This window comes from Martes martes, assembly GCF_963455335.1.
Source record: "Martes martes genome assembly, chromosome: 10".
NCBI classification, from domain to species: domain Eukaryota; kingdom Metazoa; phylum Chordata; class Mammalia; order Carnivora; family Mustelidae; genus Martes; species Martes martes.
The window spans coordinates 48,170,891-48,192,574 of record NC_137898.1 but is presented as its reverse complement, the minus strand read 5'-3'; the positions used below and the strand labels follow the sequence as shown (position 1 = coordinate 48,192,574).

At 48.1% G+C, this 21,684-nt stretch overlaps 1 protein-coding gene across 1 annotated transcript in view; it reads left to right on the top strand.

Moving 5' to 3' along the window:
- Positions 1-21,684, top strand: part of TEAD1 (TEA domain transcription factor 1) — a 254,396-nt gene that overhangs the window by 75,147 nt on the left and 157,565 nt on the right. Inside the window, exon 2 of the mRNA XM_080815981.1 lies at positions 8,626-8,881. Within this exon, the coding sequence (XP_080672107.1) occupies positions 8,725-8,881 (157 nt within the window). The 5' untranslated portion in view covers positions 8,626-8,724. The remainder of the gene's footprint in view (positions 1-8,625; positions 8,882-21,684) is intronic.

Here is a 21,684-nt window from a genome sequence, read left to right as displayed (position 1 = left end):
GAGGCAGAGGGAGATGGAGAGGGAATCTCAGGCAGGCTCCCTGCTGAGCCTCGATCTCATGACCCCGAGCTCATGACCTGAGCTGAAATCAGGAGTCAGGTGCTGAACCAGCTGAGCCACCCAGGTCCCCAGATTGTGGATCTTCTAATGCCACTGCCGATGAGATTCATGTGGGTCTGTTGGGTCTAAAGACAGCATTTGAATGCCAGTGTTCCCAGTCAGAGAACTGGAGCAGAGCTTGGACTTCCTGGTTAAGCACTTTCAAATGCCAGCTTGCTTCGGTTGCCCTTGTTGATTGACTGATGACCCAGTCTGAAGTGAGCTGTAGATTTACCTATTGCTTCTGTCCCCTGCATGCTGTGTCGGTAGCCCAGGGTAGACGCAGGCATGGCCAGTGTGAGGGAAGCACCCCAAGTCATAGGAGCTAGAGAAGGTGGCCTGGGACCATTTCTGTGTGTGGCCTAGGGAGGGCTGTTCCTGATGCCATAGAATCAGACCTCCAAATCCCCCAGAGGAACTGCATCTGGGCAGGTCAGCTGTTGGGACTCGGTGTCAGCCCTGAACTAACATATCATTAAGTTGGCTGGCAACAAGCTTTGTAACAGAGTGAGTCCCCATGGCCTTTTGTAAGAAGGATGACACCCCAGTCATGACCTACAGACTTGCCACCCATACAGCACTCTGACTGTATGAGGCTCCTTTGTAGGCACTCTTCCTCGGTAGGGGGTTTAGATGGACCCTTTTGAAATGTTTGTCATAGGGTTTGGCCAAGTGTAATGTTTGTATTTATCTGTTGTGTTGGTATCTTTGAAAATACAAACTCTCTACTCTTGGTTTTTAAATTTGTACACATTGTCAGCTAAAATGAGAAGGCATCACGATAATCTGATGGTGAACCTCACTGACTAAGAAAGTAACATTATCCATGACTTAGTGATTAAGGAGTATTCTTTTCATGGTGTTTGTTTTTCTTTGTTTTGAATAAGCATTATGATTGGGGAGTCTACCTTAAATATATGTTCACTCTACAGACCTGCTAGAATTGAGGGGGGTTAGTTTTGGGCTTTTCTTTGACTGTTATCCTAGGAAAGATCCTGCAAGTTTTCCATTTGAGCTGCCTGACAGCTACTTACGCCAACTCTTGTGGCATTTCTTTTTCTCTTAGAGCCGGAAAGAAACTTCTCTTTCTGGCTTTGAAATGTGTTCAGTGGTATACCTCCCGGGGGTATGTGACCCAGGCTGCAGGTCATGCCATCCAGCTCAAGCTTCTTGGATGAGTGCACTGTCTGGATATCAGTCTTCACTTGGGAATGGTCAGATTGGATAGCATGCCTGGACCTGAGTCTGTGGCCTAGTTCTTTTGCAGGTGTCTTCCAATGAAAGAGAGCAGTGATTACCTTGACTTGTGGGGATGGTGGCAAGAAGAAGAGGCAGAAATTTCTGTTCTGAGTGGCTAACAGATTCCTTAAGGGGGTGGGGAAGGTGATTCCCCTAAAGGCTGGTAATACAGAGCTGCGTAGCATGAAATCAGAGCCTTTCTTGAACTGTCACCTGGGCAAGTACTTAGCGCTGATGGAGCAGGAGTATTCATCAGGGAATCTCAGGAGGGTAATGCCAAAGTCCTCTCACGGGGTGCTCAGCATCCGGGTCTTGGTGACGAGGTGTTGGCTTGTTGATGGATCCTGTTGATATGGAAGTGGTTTTGGAAAATGAGAAGGAGTAATTATCCACTCCTTCCTGCTGAAATTAGAACCTGTTGGCAGTTGGAATTTATGACACCAAGGCTCACTGACTGCTACCAGCTTTATGGCAGACGTGGCCTCAGTTCTCAGTGTTGGCATTCTCTGAACATTCTGCGCTGACAGTGCCTTACATTCTGCAGTCCCATTTCTCTGGAGGCTGCCTCCCAATCCAGGCGGTTGGTCCTGTATTTCTCAGGCCAGTCGTAGGCAGGTTTGGCTAGTGTCTGAAAGATAGGGAACTAGTAACTTGTCCCACTTTACATATGCAAAAGCAATGAACTATCATTAGTGCCTGACATTCCTCCCAACTACCCGGGGAGGTGAGTCAGTATCATCACTATTCATTAGGAATTAATTAGACTGTGCTTGAGGGTGTCAGTTGTAGACTGAGCTGAACGTTCAGCACTGCCTACATTCTCTCCATTTGAAATCCAGCCTCCAGCTCACTGTCTAGTGAGAGTGTATTTGAGTCTGCTGATCCCATGGATGGTGCATTCTAGCTGACAAAATGACTCCTGGATTCAAATTTTGGTTAGTATATGACTTTGGCAACTTATTTAGGTCTTTACCTCATAAGGTGGAGAAAATACCCAGTGGGAGTTGTGCAATGATTAAAGATGCTTTCCATGAGAGTTTCTGGCATTATGCTGGAAACATGGTTTATTTGGAGAAGGTTGAATCTGGATTTGATGTACTAGTTCACTTTGGAAGTAAAGCATCGTTTCCCTAGTCTTTTTATTGGAGGGCAGCTTTTTTCTTATATGAAAAGTCTGGCTTTCACTAAGATCAGAGTGACCTTAGAGCCATCAAATGTGTGGTTGAATTGTCTACTACAAATATCATTTCAACCATGAGATTGTTTCTTTAAATGGCTCCTACTGTTGCTATGTCCACATTCTTCTGAGCTTGCAGAAACCTTTCTTAGCTTTCCGTTTAGTGTCATGACCTATGTTGCCTTATTCATTCACCTGCTCCCTCAGATTTGCTTTGCTTCCGTTTTTCCCCTCTTCACATTTCTTCCTTGGCCACCACTTTGGCTTCTGGCCTTCACACCCTCACCACTTTGCTTCCCTTATAGCCTGCTTATAGCTTTTCTTATAGCTGTCATCTTCTGATTCTGTTTTCTCTAGGGGCCACAAGAAAAAAGAAAGAGAGAAGGTAAAATGTTGTATCTCAAAATTTACCATTCCACTCAAAATAACGTATGTTTGTCGAAGCAGAAACTTACCTCCTAGAGTACCCAAAAACCATGTTTATGTCTTTTTTCTTTTAAAGATTTATTTGAGAGAGAGAGAGAGTGTGTGAGCATGCATGCGTGACGCATGGGGCAGGGAGGAGCAGAGTGGGAGAGAGAGAGGGAATCTCCAGCAGACTCCTTGCTGTGAATGAGGAGCCTGACACAGGGCTCAATGCCATGACCCCCAGATCATGACCCGAACTGAAAGCAAGAGTTGACTTGATTAGCCGACTGAGTCACCCAGGTGCCCCCATATTTGTGTCTTTAACACAGAAAGACTGTTGGTTGTAATTGTGATGACTAAATTAAAAAATTGGATTAGATAGCCAACTCTTGGTTATCCAAACTCTGCCAGGCTTAAGTCTGTCCGCTTACGTCTTCTTAATTTGGTAATCTTCTTTGGGGATCTTCTCATTAGAACCTTGACCAGAGTCAGGGTGAGGGATGGGAAAGGGGCTGAAACTCTTGCACTTCTCATGGGAAGCTTGGGTGGTAAGTTCGCATGCATTGATGTCAAAGAATGTTCATGTCATCTGGTTGTTGGTTTATTCTTTCTTTCATCGAATATGGTTCCAGGGACTCTGCCAGCACTGGGGATGCTGTGGTCCTTGCCCTCAATGAGGTTGGGATACAGATGGGGTGCATTAACAAATCACCTTACTAAGCTTTATTGTAGGTAGAGTGTATGGGAAAACAATGATGAATGACTTAGTTGGCCTCCTTCAGTGTTAATGATGGAAACTGAGGCATGTGGGGGTCTGTAAGTGCTGTGTGGTCCTGGGCTACTCAGGTAGAGACAGAGTCCTAATGCCTAGTCCAGCCCTTTTCTGAATGCCTCATAGACTGTTGAGACATTGGCTAAAAGAATCTATATGGATTTTTTGTGACCCTCATGTTCAGTGGCGTTTCATTAATCATGAGGTTAGTTAAAGCTCACCCTTTTATTTATTTATTTTTTTAAAGATTTTATTTATTTATTTGACAGAGAGATTACAAGTAGGCAGAGAGACAGGCAGAGAGAGACAGGGGAAAGCAGGCTCCCCGCTGAGCAGAGAGCCCGATTCGGGGCTCGATCCCAGGACCCTGAGATCATGACCTGAGCCGAAGGCAGAGGCTCAACCCACTGAGCCACCCAGGCGCCCCTCACCCTTTTATTTAAGAGCTCTTAAATCACCTGTAAGTGAGTGAGATGCTTACATTATGAGAGACCCACAGGAATTAAGTTGAAGGGAGCAGCAGATTCCTGTGCCCTGTGTCACACCCCTTGTGAGTACGTCCCTTGAATGGAGTCGGTGTCAGAAGCACCTACATTGGACTGTAGGCCCCTTCTTCCCCCAGAATTTTATGTCCAAGTGCGTATTGGACAAATAGACATATGTCATTTCACTGTAATCACGTCACCTCTCTTCAGGTGTCAGTGGGTAATTGTGAAAGAGTGATCCATTTAGGGAGTCTAGCTGTTGGGTCAGTTAGGAATGTTTGGGTCACTGGTAACATTTCTTTCTGGAATTTATTATAGTGTAGCAAAGGAGGATTTTAGGGAAAAAACGAGCCTTTGGAAAAGTGTTAATGATGGAAACGGAGGCACCCAGGGACTAATGATACACAGTGTATCTTGCTGAATCTCTGTGGCAGTCCTGTGAGGGGAGAGTCCCTCTACCCCTTAGTGACTTTCCTGTGTTGGAATCAAATTGAATTTATCTCCCTCTGTAAGTCAAAACCTGAGCTTCTGCGAGATTCCCTAATTTAGCCTGGGTGTCGAGGCTAGCGGGTGAGCCGGTTTTGGAAGCCAAGTCAAGTCGGGTCTTGACACCATATGCTCTGTCCCCCGCCCCCAACACTCTGTTTCTTCTTCATCCACTGCATCAAGTCTAAGTTGACTCCCTTGCTCAAAGGATGTCTGAGGAGGTGTGGACCTTAGCTCTGCAGGCACAGATGTTCTGTGCCTGCCTCGTTCGGTTAGCCCTTATTATTGGTAACAAGCAGGTGCTTGTTGCTCTACGTTCTGAAGCCAGTTAGATTGGGTGGTAGTTTACCCATTACACAAGTGTTTAGGATATTCCTAATGTGTGGCCGATACTCTCAGAGTCACTGGGTACATGTTTCCAGGATGAGGTGGATTTTGAGCCGGGCTGGAAGGGACTGGAGGGATAGAATGAAAGCCAGAATGGTTATTTTGGTATCCACTATGGGGAGCTTTTCTCAGCCAGCCCCAGTCTTGTGATCGGAAACTCTCTGCCCATACAGGGCCTCATCTTACAATTGGGTTGTAAAACTGAGGGCCTGTGTGACTCTGAGGATTATGTGTGTGGCAGTGTCTGGGGCTCTGTGCTGGCCCTTGTCCAGAGTTGGTAATTCCATCCTGCTGGGCTCCAGCTGACCAGCTCTCAAGAGCCTGGACGCAGAGTTCTCCCCTTTGCAGGAAATGAATAAAAACATGAGTGTGTTTGGAACAGTGCCTATATTTACTGAGATGGATGGATCCAGCGGCGCCTGGGTGGCTCAGTCGGTTGGGCATCTGCCTTCAGATCAGGTCATGATTTCAGAGCCTCAGAATCAAGCCCTGCATCGGCCTCCCAGCTTAGCAGAGATCCTGCTTCTCCCTCTGCCCCTCACCCTGCTTGTGCTCGCTCGCTCTCTCTCTCTCTCTCTCTTGCACACACATACACACATTCACCCTCTCTCAAATAAATAAAATCTTTAAAAAAATAAAAAGGATGAATCAGTTAATGCTCGCTAATACTGCATTCCCTAACCAAGGACTAGTGATTTTTAGCTGTAGAGTAACTCGAAAGGGTTGTTTGCAGGACTCTGTCTGTCTTTAAGGCACTGCACCCCTTGTGGAAGTTCAGCTAGCTGGACATTTTTCCATATGTTGAGTCAGAATCTTTTCTGGAACTTCTCTAGAATGGGTTTACACCCTCCCCCTGTGACAACTCTGAGTGGTTGTTCAATGTCTGGGGACACTAAGCTTGGCAGTTAATGATTCAGAAAGATCTTACTAGCTTGGAGTCAAGGCCTAAGGGTAAAAGTAATGGAACTTAATGGGAATAAATATAAACTCGTGTTTTTAGCTCCTAAGACAGTTGCACAAGAGAGAAATTTCAGGAACAACACTTAGGAGCTTGGAGGTTTTATGGATCCTGTGTCCCTCTCTCAGTGTCCTTTATGGAGGGTTGTGGACAAACTGGGATGCATTTATGAGCACTGGGCAGAGAAACAATGTGAATTCTGTCTAGTCTGGATCACAATCTGGGGCTGTTCCTGTCATACCTGAATGGGTGTGTTGGGGTTGGATTTGCTCCCACAAGGGATGGATGGACTTTCAAGGGATGGGTAGTTGGAAGTTAACCGGGATGTGGGTGTTAGCCTCCTAGACAGAAGGATTAAAGCATTCCGGTACGAAGGAAATGGTGCTGGGGAGGTAGCGGGTTCCTTGCCACTGGTCATGTTCCAGCGTAGACCCCATGACCAGCTGGTGGGAGAGGAAGAAGGCATGTCAGGCATAGGGTCAGGGGTTGCTGGTGTTTTCTGGCCTGGGGACCGAGGATCTTCCTTACATGGGAGTGTTCTTACGCAAATAGAGATCCCGCCGTTCCTCAGCTGGCCTTCACTGCCCAGGACTGTGTCCCTCTGCTGTCGTGGTTGCATGCTGGGCACATCACTGTTCATCCTACAGTGTGGCTCCCTGCAGTGAGTTCATGCTGCTGAGAGCCTCCCAGAGCTCAGGGACAGGCCTGGGCTTCCGTGGGGCCCATTTGTTTTGTTTTGTTCTGTATTTGGGTCAGGTAGGGAGGCAGAAGGTGGATTAGCCACTGCCTCAAAGCGTTTGCTCATCCTCTCATATTTTCTCCAAGAAACTGCTTTGGAGGTGGAGCAGACTGTAGGGTAGAACAGTACAGTTCAGCTTGAATTTTTCGGAGGCTCCTAAATCTGTTCCCACCCCCCACCCCCCCAAGTAATAATTTGAGAACTGAAAAGACCCACACTGGAGGCTTGGTGGAGTTCATGGGCAGGTCAATCACAAAACCCTTTCTTGTGGCATAATTGATACCTCTCAACGTTTGGCAGTTTGTAGAGTCCTGTGTTAATGTACATGTGTTGGTAAGGAGCAGTAAATATTTTGCTGACAAGTTCTTTGAATGATGGATCCATGGCAGCATTTAAAAGGCAGACAACCCGAAGGTTCCTTTTATCCAGGTGCTGCTAGATCCAAAAAGCTGTCAGGGTACGAAGCCAAAAGCACCCACTAGTTACACCATTAATTGTGTAATGTTTGCGGGCCCCCGCGTTTCCGCAGCTGGGATCTGTTGATAGACGCAGCTGGGGGAGTGCAGGTGGGAGGGAGGCAGTGAGAGAGAGAAGGAGAGAAGACGGGTTGCTTGCCCTCCGGTGACTGTTCTGGAGCCTCGAGAAGTCCCTGGTGCCTGGCGGGGCCTCTGGCGTCTGCTTCCCTCCCTCCTGCCCACCTCTGTTGTAATGTTGTGTGGACTTGAGGCGGGGAAGCAGGCTAGGATGGTGGTTACACGACACTCTCCCCACTCAAGCCCGAGCCTCCCCGTCTTCGATCCATCCCCAGGAGCATTTCTTCTCCCTTTTTGGGGAAGCCTTTGAATTAGTGACCTGATGCTTTTTCAACAAAGGAATATTGATATGTTAGCGTGCAGACTGCAGGGGGTACTGGATTAGATCAGTTTCACGTTGGTGTTTGTGCTGGTGTTTGTGCCGGTTTGACATTTGTTGGGAAAGCTTATCCCATTATGGCCATAGGTTACATGCATAATTTAAGGGGAATAAATCTTTGAGAAAAATTTCTCTTGGTTCTGTAATCTTCAGGGCTACAGAAAAAGAAATGAAAGACTCCCTACGGTTTTCATGTGATCAGAAATTCCAAGTTAGGCTCCCAGACGGAGTGCCCCGTGTAGGTGTAGAACATTTCTGCCAATGCGCTGGCCGCTTGTCGTCGGTTGCCGGGAAGGCAGAAATGGGGGCAACTGGGTCCCGGCTTCAAGGTTACAGTCTAGAAGCGGAGAGTGGCCAAGTGAAGTGAGCGTGTAGAAGAGGACCCTTGCTGCAGAATGCTGTCCGGTAGCAGGTACAGGGCACCTGGTGTCGCCGTTTCAGTGGAACAAGTATTTGTGACAACAGAATAATCCTGTCCTTCCTGCAGCCTGCCGCCATCTTGCATTTCGGTGATCTCATCGACAAATATTAGACCATTTGACATTTTCAAGTTACTGTGCCCCTTGCCACAGCGAGGCAGACATCTTTTGTTTCACTTTATTTTCTTTGAAACAACTGGTTTTGCCGTGGACATGGGATTATCCTTATGCAAAGTGCTCCTGGTAGCTTGTAGGCATCTGGTCAGCATTTCTGCGGGATTCACTGTGAACTTGCAACTCCAGGGCGGCCCCAGTCTCACGCCTGTGGAGATTACCCAGTTTCTGCCTGCCATTGCATTTCTGTATGCGTGGTTGACGCAGTACGTGAAGAACAAAAGCCACTTGGCTCCCCAAACCCTGTATTCTCCTCTAGGAGCTCTTGTCCAAGCAAAGCTGGAGCCTGAAGAGTAGGTACCGGAACGAGGAAGAGCGGTGTTGTTGGTCATTCCCTCCTCCTTACCCTATCTTTTCATTTCTGTCTTAGGTTTATTTTCTTGAAAAGGCTCCAGGCTTCGGCTTGGAAAATCCAACCGCCAAAATTGAGCCCAGCAGCTGGAGCGGCAGTGAGAGCCCTGCCGAAAACATGGAAAGAATGAGCGACTCTGCGGATAAGCCAATCGACAATGATGCAGAAGGGGTCTGGAGCCCCGACATTGAGCAGAGCTTTCAGGAAGCCTTGGCTATCTACCCACCCTGCGGGAGGAGGAAAATCATCTTATCGGACGAAGGCAAGATGTATGGTAAGCGGTCTGCGATGTTCCTTTGAGATCCTATGATGTGCTTTTGTGATAAGGAATGGTGGCAGCTAGCCTTCTACTGAGATCCATTCATTGTATTGGGTGGAATGATCTTTGTAGAATTTCAGTTGGCCATCCAAGGGACTGAATTTCAACCAACCGGAAGAGTCAATAAAGGACCATCGGGAAATCATTCTCTGGGGTTTTCTTCTTCTTCTACACACTCAACAGCATGATAGCAAAGCTCTCAGGGTCCGGGTAGGGATTTAGTTGCAGTGGCATACGCGGACCCGTTCTTCAGAGCACGTGCCCCATCTCACGGAAGCCTGTCGCTCAGTAGCTCCTGGTGACTGGTGCCACGTGGAAATGGGGCCTGTGTTGACAAATCTCTTCATTTTCCCCTCGCTCCCAGGAAGAGTTAGCAGTACAGATATTTATATATGAAATCACTCATTTTTAAAAGCCAGCACTTTTGTTTTTTAAATACAGCCCTATGTCGGCCAGATGAGACGCGTGTGAAGCTTGATCAGACCTCAGACCCCCATTTTATTGCCTCATTGCCTGTCTGTAGTAGAGGGGCCAGCCGAGTGGTTCACCCCCAGGCGTTCTCACCAGCCTCCCCTTCTATGAGGTGATGCCTGGCGGAGTGCTCTAGAGGGAACTTCTGGAGTGCCCCAGAAGATAGGACCAGTCAGCTGAATGGCTCAGGGTGCCCATAAGCAAGTAGCCGTCACCAGCGTGGGGCCTATGTCCTGGGTTTGAATGTTCCCTGCTTGTCCCCTGAACGCTTCCAGCTGCAGACCTGTACTGTTCTGGCTGCCTCCTTTGGGGAGCAGATGGCAGGTGGTTGCTCGTACATTCTGCTTGTCTAATGGGGCACGTTGAGCCGACAGAGTTTGCCCCATAGCTGAGTCTAAAGAGCTGCAAACAAATAACCAAAACTCAAAGAGGACAGGCTCAGCAACCTTCCCGAGGTTGTTAACTTATCTTGGAAGTGATTTATCTCTAAATAATTTGGAAAGCTTTTCCGTAATTGGGTGTTGTACCTTTAACACCGCACCTCCTCTCTCCGGGGCCGGAGGGGGGCTGCTGCTCAGGCTAGCACAGACAGCCCAGGAGCGAGGAGCGAGCAGATGGTGGTACAGCTGCTCCCAGCTGTGTCCCCCCCGCCCCCCCTTTTCCAGCATGGATGACGTAATGGAAACAAGGGAAATGCTGCTTTCCATGGCATTGAGTCTGTGGCCTGTGAGTGTCACACACTCGCAGGGGAGAGAGCCCAGGCCTTCGTTTGTTTTAGGCTCCTGTGTGATCCTCTGGAGCCAGAGACGCTTCTTCGTGCCCATGGGTGAAATGGACTCAGGGTGAACCATGTCTGCTCCTATGGGCAGAAAGTTTCAGGGCCTCCGGTCTTGTGTGTGTGTGTGTGTGTGTGTGTGTGTGTGTGTGTGTGTGTGTGTTTGTTGGGCTGCCCTTCCCCAGCCTGGTTATTAGCCTGCGAGGTCTTAACCTTTGCATCTAAAGAGGCACCCGTGCCCACGCCCCCCCCCCCCCCCCCCCATTTTAAGGGCAGAGGAAAGTACTTTAATCTCTGAGCCTTCTTTGGGGCTGACTTCGCTGCTGCTTGTGAAGCTGGCTTCAGGCCGCTCTACCTGGTACAGCTCCCATTTGTTTGCCTGGCAGTTGTGATCTAAAATACTGGCCTGTGTTGGATATCCCCGTCAGGGGTAACTCCTGCCCCTCGTTTCTCACGTCAGGAATCCTGGAAAGGCACTTTCACTGGAGGAAGGAGGTTTCGAGTTGAGAACGGGATTCAGAGCAAAAGTTAATTTTTGTCGACTCCCGCTTGGTTTTCTTCTCTGTTGATTTCCACAGCCGTGGTGGGCTTAGCCCGTCTGCCTGTAACATCATCCCAGAAGTAGGTTTTTTTTTGTGGAAATAAGTGTATAAGGGCTCTTGTTGGTCATTGGGTGTCAGAGGCACTAGGCTAAATGTGGGAAGATCACTGAGAAGCTCGGGATTTGAGCCCTTGACCCACGGTGGACCGTCTTACCCTTGGCCTGCATCTCCTTTTTCTCCCCTGAAGAAAGAGTCAGGTAGTTAACGTCCGTGGGTCCTCGGGACCTGTGCGTTTTGGGATGCTGGGATTTTTGTGACTTGTACCTCAGCAAGAGCGATGAGTGTGTTGACTGATGCAGTGTTGGCTGTGGGACCATGTCTTGAATGCCCCTGGCAGTCCGGTTCCGAGTGCTTCCTGAGAGCACTTGTTCTTAATAGATGAATTCTTTTTCTCCCTTAAATCAGCATTCCATTGACTTAGAGTGTTAATGACCAACCTGATTGTAAATGGGGTGGTCTTTAGAGCAAGCAGCGTTAGGAGTTACAGCTGCAGGGTCATGGGTCCAGATTGGGGGTGTGGGTGTGCAGGAAATGGATTTGCTGTAGGGCCCTTGAGATCGTGCCATCTCCAAGCAGCTGCCTTGGGGAGGAATGCTGCCCTCAGCTTTGGCCCCCATGGAGTCCTGTCTCATTGACCCCCATGGAGGAGTTGTGCTCCTTCTCCTGATTTGGAAGGGAGTCATGGTGTTTAGCAGGGATTCGGGAGCTGAAGACTAGGGCCTTAGGAGGACTGTCCCAGATGCCGGGAGCTGCCGATGACCTGCCTGTGACCGTGGTCGGGGGAGAAGTTTGCCTCGGGAACCCCCATGGGGAAGCCCCCTATTTTTGGGGACTGAGTCAGTGAGCAGTGTGGAGTGAGAGCTTCTGTTCCTTGACTTCCGGCCGGCTCCCCAGCTTGCCATCCACGAACCAGGACACAAACCAGACCAGGAGCTGAAGTTTTCCGACGAGCATACTTTTTCTTCTCAGCATTTTGAGAGTGAAAACACGGAAAGCATTTTAGATTCCGTAGGGTAAAATCAAAATAATTTAATGCCTTTTTGTGAAATCCCAAGCATTTTTGACCAGGGGTGGGGTTTGGGGTTTCCAATATTTCTGAGCATTTGTGGAGTGCGTTGGGATGTCACGCATCCTGAGCCAGTTGAGAAGCAAGGTCAAGTGCAGCGCTGATTTGTTTTGGTAATGCCATTTCCTCCGTGCTTGGTGGTAGGGCAGATGCAGTCCTATAGAGAGGAGGAGACGGGAAGCTGTCTTTATGAGGAGGTCTGGGCCATTGGAAGAGATGGCTTAACTCTCTCTCTGCTGCTTGGGTGCATGGGGACACTGAACCTTGACATGGTTGGCCTCTGTGTGGACAGACTGCTTCTGCCTGGGGCCCTTCTGTGTGGGCAGCTGTCCTTAGGGAGAGTTAGGAGAGTGAGTGAGACTTCTCTGTTCCTGAGGGCGTGCAAGCTCGCGTTCGCTCTCTCTCTGTGCTTTCCTTTCCTTTTTCCTATTTTTACATAGCTGTGGGTCTCTTTTTCTGATAGGTAGTTGGAGAGGAGATAGCAGGAGGACAGGAGGGGAGAGAAGTTTTTGATCAGCAAACTTGCTGGAAATTGAATTTCACAGGAACAGGCCATTAGTTTAAAACAAAAGCCATGAACCACGGGGATACCCAGATGCATTTTTCTCTTGCAGCTGAAAATTCTGGTCTGGCAGTGTGGTCAGGTATCGCCCACAATCACACCAGGGCAGGGATAGGAGCAAACGTTCCCTGACCGATGACTTTAGAGACAGAAAAATGTAGCACTTAAAATTTTGGGCTTTGGAATTGCTAGGAGGCTTGGCCCTGCCACTTCTAGATACCAGACTTGGGGCAAGTTGCTTTTCGTCCTGGTGCCTCTGTTTCCCACCACTGCAAGAGGGATTTAAGTAGATCCTACTTCGTGGGATTGTTGTAAGAGTTAAATACTCACTGCGCTCTGGGATTCCCCCTACCACGTTTGGACAGTGTCGGGCTTCGGGTGTGCGCTCTGAAAAGTGTTTCTGAACTGGAAGCAGAAAGTGCTCTTGGCCACGACCTGGGCTACTGGCTTTACCTAGGATTTCCGTCCACTGCTCCCAACAACATTTTTTTTTTCCCCAACAACATTTTGAGGCGGGTATTCTCACCCCCGCTGTGTAGATGAGGATGCCCATGAGCTCAGAGTATAAACGGAGGAGCCGGAAGGGTTCAGATCCAGGTCAGTCTGGCCCCCAAACCTGGGCTCTTTCCACAGGCCTTCCTCCCTTCCTTCCCTGATGGAGGTCATTCTGTGTTAATGGTGAATCAGTATCGAGCACGGCCTGTATTCCAGCCCATTGCTAGGGGCTGTAGGGGATACACCTGTGAACCAGACAGACACAGTCCCTGCCCTCATGGAGCCGCGTCGCAAGTTCATTTGCAGGAAGCTCTGACCTCAGGTCAGGGCTGTATGCCAGAGCTTTCTGGGAAGTCTGAGGGCCCTTTGAAGATGGTCACCTTCCACTTAGCCTTTTGAAGCCTGTTCTTGGCCACCAGTGTCCAGGGCACCTGGCCCAATGCTGGCAGGAAGAAAGCTTCTCAAATAACGCAGCAGGGAGGATCCTAGATCACAAGGCTGGCACTGGTGGTGGCCAGGAAGCTGTCTGGAAGATTCTGGTGCCCCAGGATCCTACAGGCCACCAGGTCAGAACAGTTGCTGAGCAGTGGTTTTCTCCTTTTATGGGCAAATGTTTTCAAGGTCCTTGCCTGGGGACAGCTCCAGGGATGGTACCCTTCTTGCTGGGATGCTAGGCCTACTGTTTAGCCCTGGAGAGAAAAGCTGCGAGGACTGGATAAGTTTGGGTGGGGGGTGAGAAAGAAGAGGTCTCTGGGCCGGTCCTCTCCAGCTGCCGACCTCAGCCCTGCCCGCTGGGAGAGCACTGGACTTGGAATGGCCCCTCTGCCTACTTCTTAGAAGCACTGATGAAAGAGAGAAGGGGGCCATGGTAGTGAGGTGGTGGCTGTGGACATCAGCATGGGTGCCCACAAGCAGGCACAAGTGAGCTTTGGTCAGTCGGGCAGAGACCGAAATCTCTGGTTAGAGATTATCTGGCTTAGAGAACCACTTGGGGAAATGAGGAGCATCCCTTTTCAAGACCAAGAAGGTGGCCTATGTCTGGAGGCCCCAGAAGCCCTGAGGTGGACATGGGTATAAAATCCAAGCCCTGTGGGATCTCCAGGCCACTTGGAAAGGTGAAGCGTAGGGCCTGAGGTGAACTTGTTTTTCTGCATCTGGCCATCATGTGGCATCTTTGATTTCCTCCTTCTGTCTGACCTGTGATTCGGGGTATTATTTCAAGCAAGTTGGCTGCAAATGTGAAGCCCAAAGAAATTGTGCCCTTAGAACAGACCAGAAGCCCCATAAGGCAAGGACCCCACCCTGTCTGTCTTGTCAGACACAGAAGGTATCAGTAATGTTTGTTGAATATGTGCATATCAGAATAATGCTCACAACAAAGAAAGGCCCGTGAGTAATCCCGAGCCCAGAGGGCCTCTATTGTTGGAGGCACTGGCTAGAAAAAAAAGGGAGAAAGCTGGGAAAAAAAGGGAAAGATTTTGTATATTTAATGGTCTTCCTAGATTGAGAAGGAAGAAATCTGGGTTTTTTACCTGTGTTGGCAGATGTTAGGTCAAGAGGTAGGAAGGATCTCTGCCCAGGAGGCACAGTAGTAGAATGAGGGTTAATTCTGGACTCCTCAGGACAAATGAGGAATGGGGGGTTTGAAATAGTTTGGTTCCTGTGAGAAAGCAAAGCCAGTGTCATAAGCATTTTGACCGGGAAGGTTAATGGCGGGGGGAGGGGGACATGCAAAGGTTTATGCACAAGGTATGAGCCCTTGTACAATCTGGATAAAATGTAGGATGGCTCCAGAATTGGTCATAAGGGAAAACAGAGGAAAAGAACATTGAAGTATTACCAAGTTATGCTTTTTAACAGCTTTCCCACGGCAACAGATGAGCCCTGGGATTCAGGAAGATGTGGATTCAGAAGTCATTTACTGCCAGCCTGCACTGTGCATTGTGAATGGGGTCAGCAGATGTAAAATTGTTAACACAGCTGACCCACGTGACCACTTACTGTGGGCTTTTTTTGCTTTAGAATGTGTTGTCTTATTTGTTCCTCACGACAGCCCAAGGGTGTAGGTCCTGCAAATATCCCCATTTTATAGCTGAGGAAACTAAGGCCCAAGGTCAAGTTAATTGCTCAAGGTCACACAGTAAAGAAGTGGTGGAGCTGACAGTCTGAAACCAAGCCAGTTTATACAATTAATTACAGTTGATCCTTGAACAACACAGGTTTGAACTTTGCAGATCCACTTTTATGCAGGTATACGTACAGTACAGTATAGTAAATGTATTTTCTTGTGACTTAAAAAATAAATAATTTTCTGTACTTTAGCTTACTAAAGCTAAGATTGGAAGATTGCAGTATACAGTACATATAACATACAAAATACGTGTTCATCGACTGCTTATTATTGGTAAGGCTTCTGGTCAACATTAGGCTCTTATTAGTAGTTAAGTTTGAGGGAAGTCAGAAGTTACATTCGGATTTTTGACTCTGCAGGGAGTCGGCGCCCCTAACCTCTGTGCTGTTCGAGGGTCAGCTGTACATACTGGTACGGAAGGAAGTCTGTTCTGCACTAGAAATAGCCAGAGCTTAATGGTAGGGCCACGGAGAGTGGTTATTCCTGACTGGGGAACGCACGGGTCTCTAGTGGAGAGTGCAGGAGGATAAGAGGCCGACTTCTCTGAGCTAACCTGGAATGGGGAACGGCCACTTCATGCTTGTTTTTCACTTACTTTGGATTAGAGACCCCTTCGAGAATCCATGGAAAGTCGAGGCTCTTCTCGGCAGGAAGAGGCGTGTTTTTTTGTGTGTGGTGTGGTTCCAGGATTCCAGCACACAACTCGAGGTGATGTCTGGAGCCTCCGGTCCAGGCTCGCTACTGTGAGGAGAGAAGGGAAGGGCAGTCAGGTCTCAGTGGGCACTGTGATAAAGGCCCAGAGCCTGTAAAGGGCACAGCTCTGGTGCTCTGAGAAATGAGAGTGTATCCAGGAGGGCGATGGTGGGCCAACCTGGAAACATGGTCCACCTCTGCATCATGGAGGATCTTGAATGCCACACTGTGGTGTCTGTTGCTCGTTCTGAGGACAAAGGGAAGCCATGACCTTTTCCCCAGGGAGATGATGTGGTTCAGCCTGTGTTTCTGAAGCCAGCTCTGCGGGCGTGTGGGCAGGTTAGATGACTGTTGAAGGAGCCCAGGGGGAGAAGAGGAGGCCCGGACTGGGTACTGGCATGTGGGCGGGCAAGTTTCAGATGTGGAACAGGACTGGCTAACCCGATGGGATTTGTGAAAGACAAGGAGGAGTTGAATGGTGTTAGGGTTCTGCTTTGGGCGGTGGTGGGGGTGGCCCGGAGGCTGAAGTGTGGGGAGTGCAGACGGGAGAAGCAGGTTTGTAGAGAGGGGAGGAATGAAGGGTTGAGTTGTATCGTGTGCTTCAGGGTACTGGGTGGCCACCAAGGCTGTGTGGTCTTCAGAGAAGTGGTCCCCGGCGCTGTGAGAGTGGGGGCGGGGACAGCCTGTGGGGCGCAGGCTCACTGTGGGTCACGGTGAAGCGGCCATGGATTTTGAATGAGCTGCCTCTAGCAGTGGGGCAATGAAGAGATCACCTTTATAAGGAAAAGGGAGACCCCTCGGTGGTTCCCCAGCCTGACCAGCAGCAGCTGAAGCACTTGAGAAGCTTAAAAAGAAAAGAAAACAAAAACTGACTCATACCGTGTGAATCAGAACCTCTGGGAGCAGGGGCTGGGAATCTGTGTATTCTGAAGCTCCCTGGGTAGCCGGATGGTCGGCCAGCTCGAGGATCGCAGGGCTAGGGGGCCACAGCCCGGGGCTGGGAGGCCAGGAGCACGTTTTTAGAGTGGGTGAAAGAAAGAAATGAGCCGAGAATGAGACTTCACCTTTGAAACAGTCCTTTACAGAGCTTGGGTCCAGGCGGTAAACTTCTTTATTCAGTTGTACCCCTGTACCAAGATGGAACATGGCCATGGCCTGGTGTTTGGAGAGGTTTGGCCACGCGCAGGAGGAGCCGTGAGATGGTATCTTGAAGGATACGAACAGTTAAAGGAAAACTTCGCTTTGGGCAGGGGAGAGGCCGTTGGTGAGCAGGGAAGAAAAACGATGAGGTGAGGACCTGTCTGATGACAGAGAACCCAGACTCGACTTTGAAGGGGGTAGAGCTTTCTTTTCCTAGAGGCACCTTGCAGGACCAGATGGGGGCTGGGGCGGGTTGTGGCCTCTTGAAAGGTAGAGCAGGCTTAGTAGAGATTGGGGTGGGGGGTGCTGAGTAAAATTGAGGCCCTGAGAGAATCTGGAGAGTTTCCTTTTCTTCTTTTTTTTTTTTCTTATTTTCTTTTTTTAATTGAAATTTGTGTTGGGATCACTGTAAATTCACATGCCATTGTAGGACATAATACAGCGCTCCTTTGTACACTTTGTCCATTTCCCGCTATGGTTTTGAAAAACTATTTTGAAAAATAGTTTTTGAAAAACTATTTTGAAAAACTATTTTGAAAAACTATTACATCGTAGCACAGCGAGGATATTAACGTTGATGTGTAATTCATTATATAATCCATTGATCTCATTCAGATTTCCCCATTCCCCCTTGTACTTGTGTATGTGTGGTGTTTATGTGTGTGTATTAAGCTGTACAGTGTTACCATGTGTGTAGGTTAGTGAATCCACTACTATAATGAGGAAACTGGACAGTCCCGATACCACAAGGATCCCTGGGGCTGCCCTTTTTCTTTTCTTCCCTTCGTTCGTTCCTTCCTTCCTTCCCTTCTCTCTCGTTCTTTCTTTCTTTCTTTCTTTTCAAAGAGAGTGGGGAGAGGGAGATGGAAGGAGAAAAATCCCAGTCTCCATGACAGGCATGGAGCCTGATGTGGGGCCTGATCTCACGACCCTAAGATCATGACCTGAGCTGAAATCGAGTTGGATGCTCAACTGACTGAGCGACCCACAGGCCTCATCTGGGGTTGCCCTTTTATGACCACACCCAACTCTGCCTCCCCACTTTAATTCTTGACAACCATTAATCAGTCTTAAATTTCTAAAATGTTGCCATGTCAAACATGGTACATAATGGAATCATACTGGATATAACCTTTTTGAGATTTTTTTTATTTATTTATTTGACAGACAGAGATCACAAGTAGGCAGAGAGGCAGGCAGAGGGAGAGGAGGAAGCAGGCTCCCTGCCGAGCAGAGAGCCCGATGCGGGACTCGATCCCAGGATCCTGGGATCATGACCTGAGCCGAAAGCAGAGGCTTTAACTCACTGAGCCACCCAGGTTCCCTGGATATAACCTTTTTGGATTGGCTTTTTTCATTCAGCAGAATTCCCTGGAGATTCATCTGGGTTGTTAGTATGTATCAGTATCTTGTTCCTTTTTATTGTTGAGTGTGTTCTGTGGTATGTCTGTCTAAGACCATCTGGACTGGTTCTGGTTTTTGGTTATTACAGCTAAAGCTGCTATGACTGTTTATATACAGGTTTTTTGTGGACGTGAGTTTTCCTTTCTGTGGGATAAAAGGGCCAGGGGTGGTAGTTGTGCCTTTCTGCTGTTTTTAAATCTAGTTTACCTGTTTTCTAGAGCAGCTGTACCATTTCGTGTTTTCACCTGTGATCTAGGTTGTCTGCATTCTCATCAGCATTTGGGTTGTGTCCCTGTTGTTGACTTTAGCCATTCTGATAGATGTGTGGTGATATCTTGTGTGGTTTTGATTTGCATTTCCCCGATGACTAATGATGTTGAACATCTTTTCATGTGCTTATTGGCCATCTGTATATTCTGGTTGGTGAACTGTTCGTTCATGTCCTTTGTCCATTGTCTAATTGGATTAGACTTTTGACAAGATCCAGTTTATTAATTTTCCCTTTTGTAGATTGTATTTTTGGTGTCCTAAGAACTCGTTGCCTAGCTCTTGATCCTGAAGATTTTCTCCTATGTTTTGTTCAGAAAGGTGTATCATTTTATGTTTTACATTTAAGTCTGTAGTCCATTTTGAATTAATTTTTGTATGGGTGGAAAGTGTGTCTTCTTGAGAAGCCCATTGACATGATTCTGTGATATGTACATTTTTTTTTCACCAGGACTATTTGTTTGTATTTTGACAGTTGTCAAAGCTTGGGACCTGAGACACTAAGGTACTAGTGATAGCCTGGTTGTACCAGTCTAGGTTGGGAAGGGGACAGTGTGGAGCTGGGGGGAGCGAAATCATGACCTGTGCTGCCCAGAGACTCTGCTGAGTTAGAAGAGGAGGCAGGACAGGAGGTTGTGGTCATGCATGGGAGAGGCAGTATCTGAGATGAGACGTGCAGAGATTTCAAGTGATGAGTTTCAAGGTGTGGCCACAAATGGGGTCAGCTGATACGAGCGTGGGTGATGGCCATTGGAGAAGAGGAAGTAAAACATGGTGAGCGTTGTCAGTGTTGGGTTCATTAATCACTTTGGTGTGGACGTGCACAGTCGTGAAGTGTGAATTTGTAAATAAGTGTATCAGAGTAGCCAGATATTGGGAGAATTTCTTTGAGGACATGACCCCATGGATGTGAATGGAATGGTGTTGGCCTAGGAAAAAGCAGGTGGCAGAGGGGGTAGGGTAGAAGGAACCTTTGGGATCACAAGAAAATGCTAATGTTTCCTACCTCGTCCTCCCAATGTCTTTGGCTGTTCCCAGGCTCTACCGATTTGTGGTGTATCTCTGTACACAGTCATACAGGCTCTTTGTGCTTTGTTGCCATCATCTGTAGAATGGGATGAAGAACCCTATCTCTCAGCAAGGCTGAGAGAAATGCAGTTATGTATGAGAAAGTGTTTTGAACTGAGTTCTAAAAATAATACTTTTGTGAGGTTAAGTCCTCTTTGGGCCTGTTGGAAAGGTGGGAAAGAATATTTTGGAGCTGTCATGTGGGATTAAGTTTCCCTGGCCTAGGTAGAGGGGTGTTATGATTTTGGTTAAGGGAGGGATTGAACCAGCTTCACAAGCCCTCTCTCTCCCTCCCCTTCCCCCTTCAGGGTTTCTGCCCAAGAAGGGGTCGGAAAAGAGAGTGGGGCAGACTTGTCTGGATCAGAGTCACATGCAATGGGGGTGACCAATGAGAGCCTGTCGCACTGCAGAGGCTGGGCAGCCCCAGAGCAGTGGTGCTCCCCAGCCTATAAGGGGATGCTGGCTTGGATGGCGTTTGTTGTTCTCATCTGCCCCCACAGACTTCCACTTCCTCACTCCTGTGGCTCTTGCCTTGCCTTTCACTCCGGAGCTTGTCTCCAAGTTCCTACCGTTACTAATTCGTATCCCACTACACTGATAGTGCTTAAGGTGGTCATTTTTTTTTTTTTAAGATTGTATTTATTTATTTGACAGACAGAGATCACAAGTAGACAGAGAAGCAGGCAGAGAGAGAGGAGGAAGCAGGCTCCCCGCTGAGCAGAGAGCCCGATGCGTGGGGCTCGATCCCAGGACCCTGGGATTATGACCTGAGCTGAAGGCAGAGGCTTTAACCCACTGAGCCACCCAGGCACCCCTAAGGTGGTCATTTTAATAATGATTATTATGCCTGTGTTTGGCTGATCTCTTTATTAAAAGTGCTGTCATAAAGAATGTTCCAACTCTAAATTTAAATATATGAATGTATTGTGCGGTCAGGATCATAGGAAAAAATGTGCAGGAATTTACAACATAGGCACAGTGGTCGCCACAGGGGGTTGGATTATTGGAGACTCACTCCTTCGCTATTATATATGTCTGTAGTAATGGAGTTTAATAGTGAACCTATGTTGCTTTTGGAATTGGAGGGAAAAATAATTACATCTAGTTAATTTTGTTCCTCTGCTTCTGAGTAGGGAATACTCATTAAAGGAAGATGTGGAAAATACCAGGAGTTAGAAGCAAACCCTATTGCCTAGGTCCCCTTTGGTGTGCTGTTTGGTGGGGGTTCAGTTGGGGATGGGGGCGGGGCATTGCAGGGTCGTAGTGGGCGGGAGGGCGGGATTGGGAGGCAAGCTGGTGCCCCTGAGCTCTTCCTAACATGGATGGGTGTCCGGGGCAACAGGCTTGGGGACAGGTGGTCAGAGAGTGGTGGTGCTGGGGCCAGGAAGCAGGACAGGGTGTTCTTATTATAGACTCCAGGACATGGGTCTGGGAGTTCAACAGGTGCCCTGGCCAGTTGGATCTGTTAGTCAGCTGTCCAGACTAACAGTGGCATTATTCTGACAGTCACGGATCATGGTAAAATGGCGATGGGGCGGAGAGAGAGAGAGAGAGAGAGAGATGGGAGAGAGAGAGAGAAAAGCGTCACCCATTCTTGTAATGTTTCCATGCTCACAGCAAAGGGGCTCAGCAGTATTCACAGGACTGAACACACCTCATTCCCTACTGAGCTGGTGTTCATCATTTAACTTGTACTTGGCAAGAGTAGCGGACACTTTATGCTGGGGGGGTGGAGGGAGTTGGGGGGTCTCCCTTTAAGAAATTTTTTTTTGGTGATCATGTTATGTTTTGTAATAGATTTCTAGCAGATAGTCTCGTTCTTGGATTGCCTCTGGGCAGAGGTGGGTGGCTTTTAGACTCTGAAAATACTCCCGTGACTGTGTTGTGCTATAAATTCTCATTTGATATAATCATTTGAATTAATAACAGGTAGGTTTCATTGGCTTGATATTTACCTTTGGTGCACAAACTGCAGATTATTCTGTCTGCCCACCTTCTCTTCTCTCAAATGCTTCAGATCTAGGTAAATAATAAAATCAAATTCATGCTTCAAAACCTATAGAGATATTATTTCTTTAAAGCCT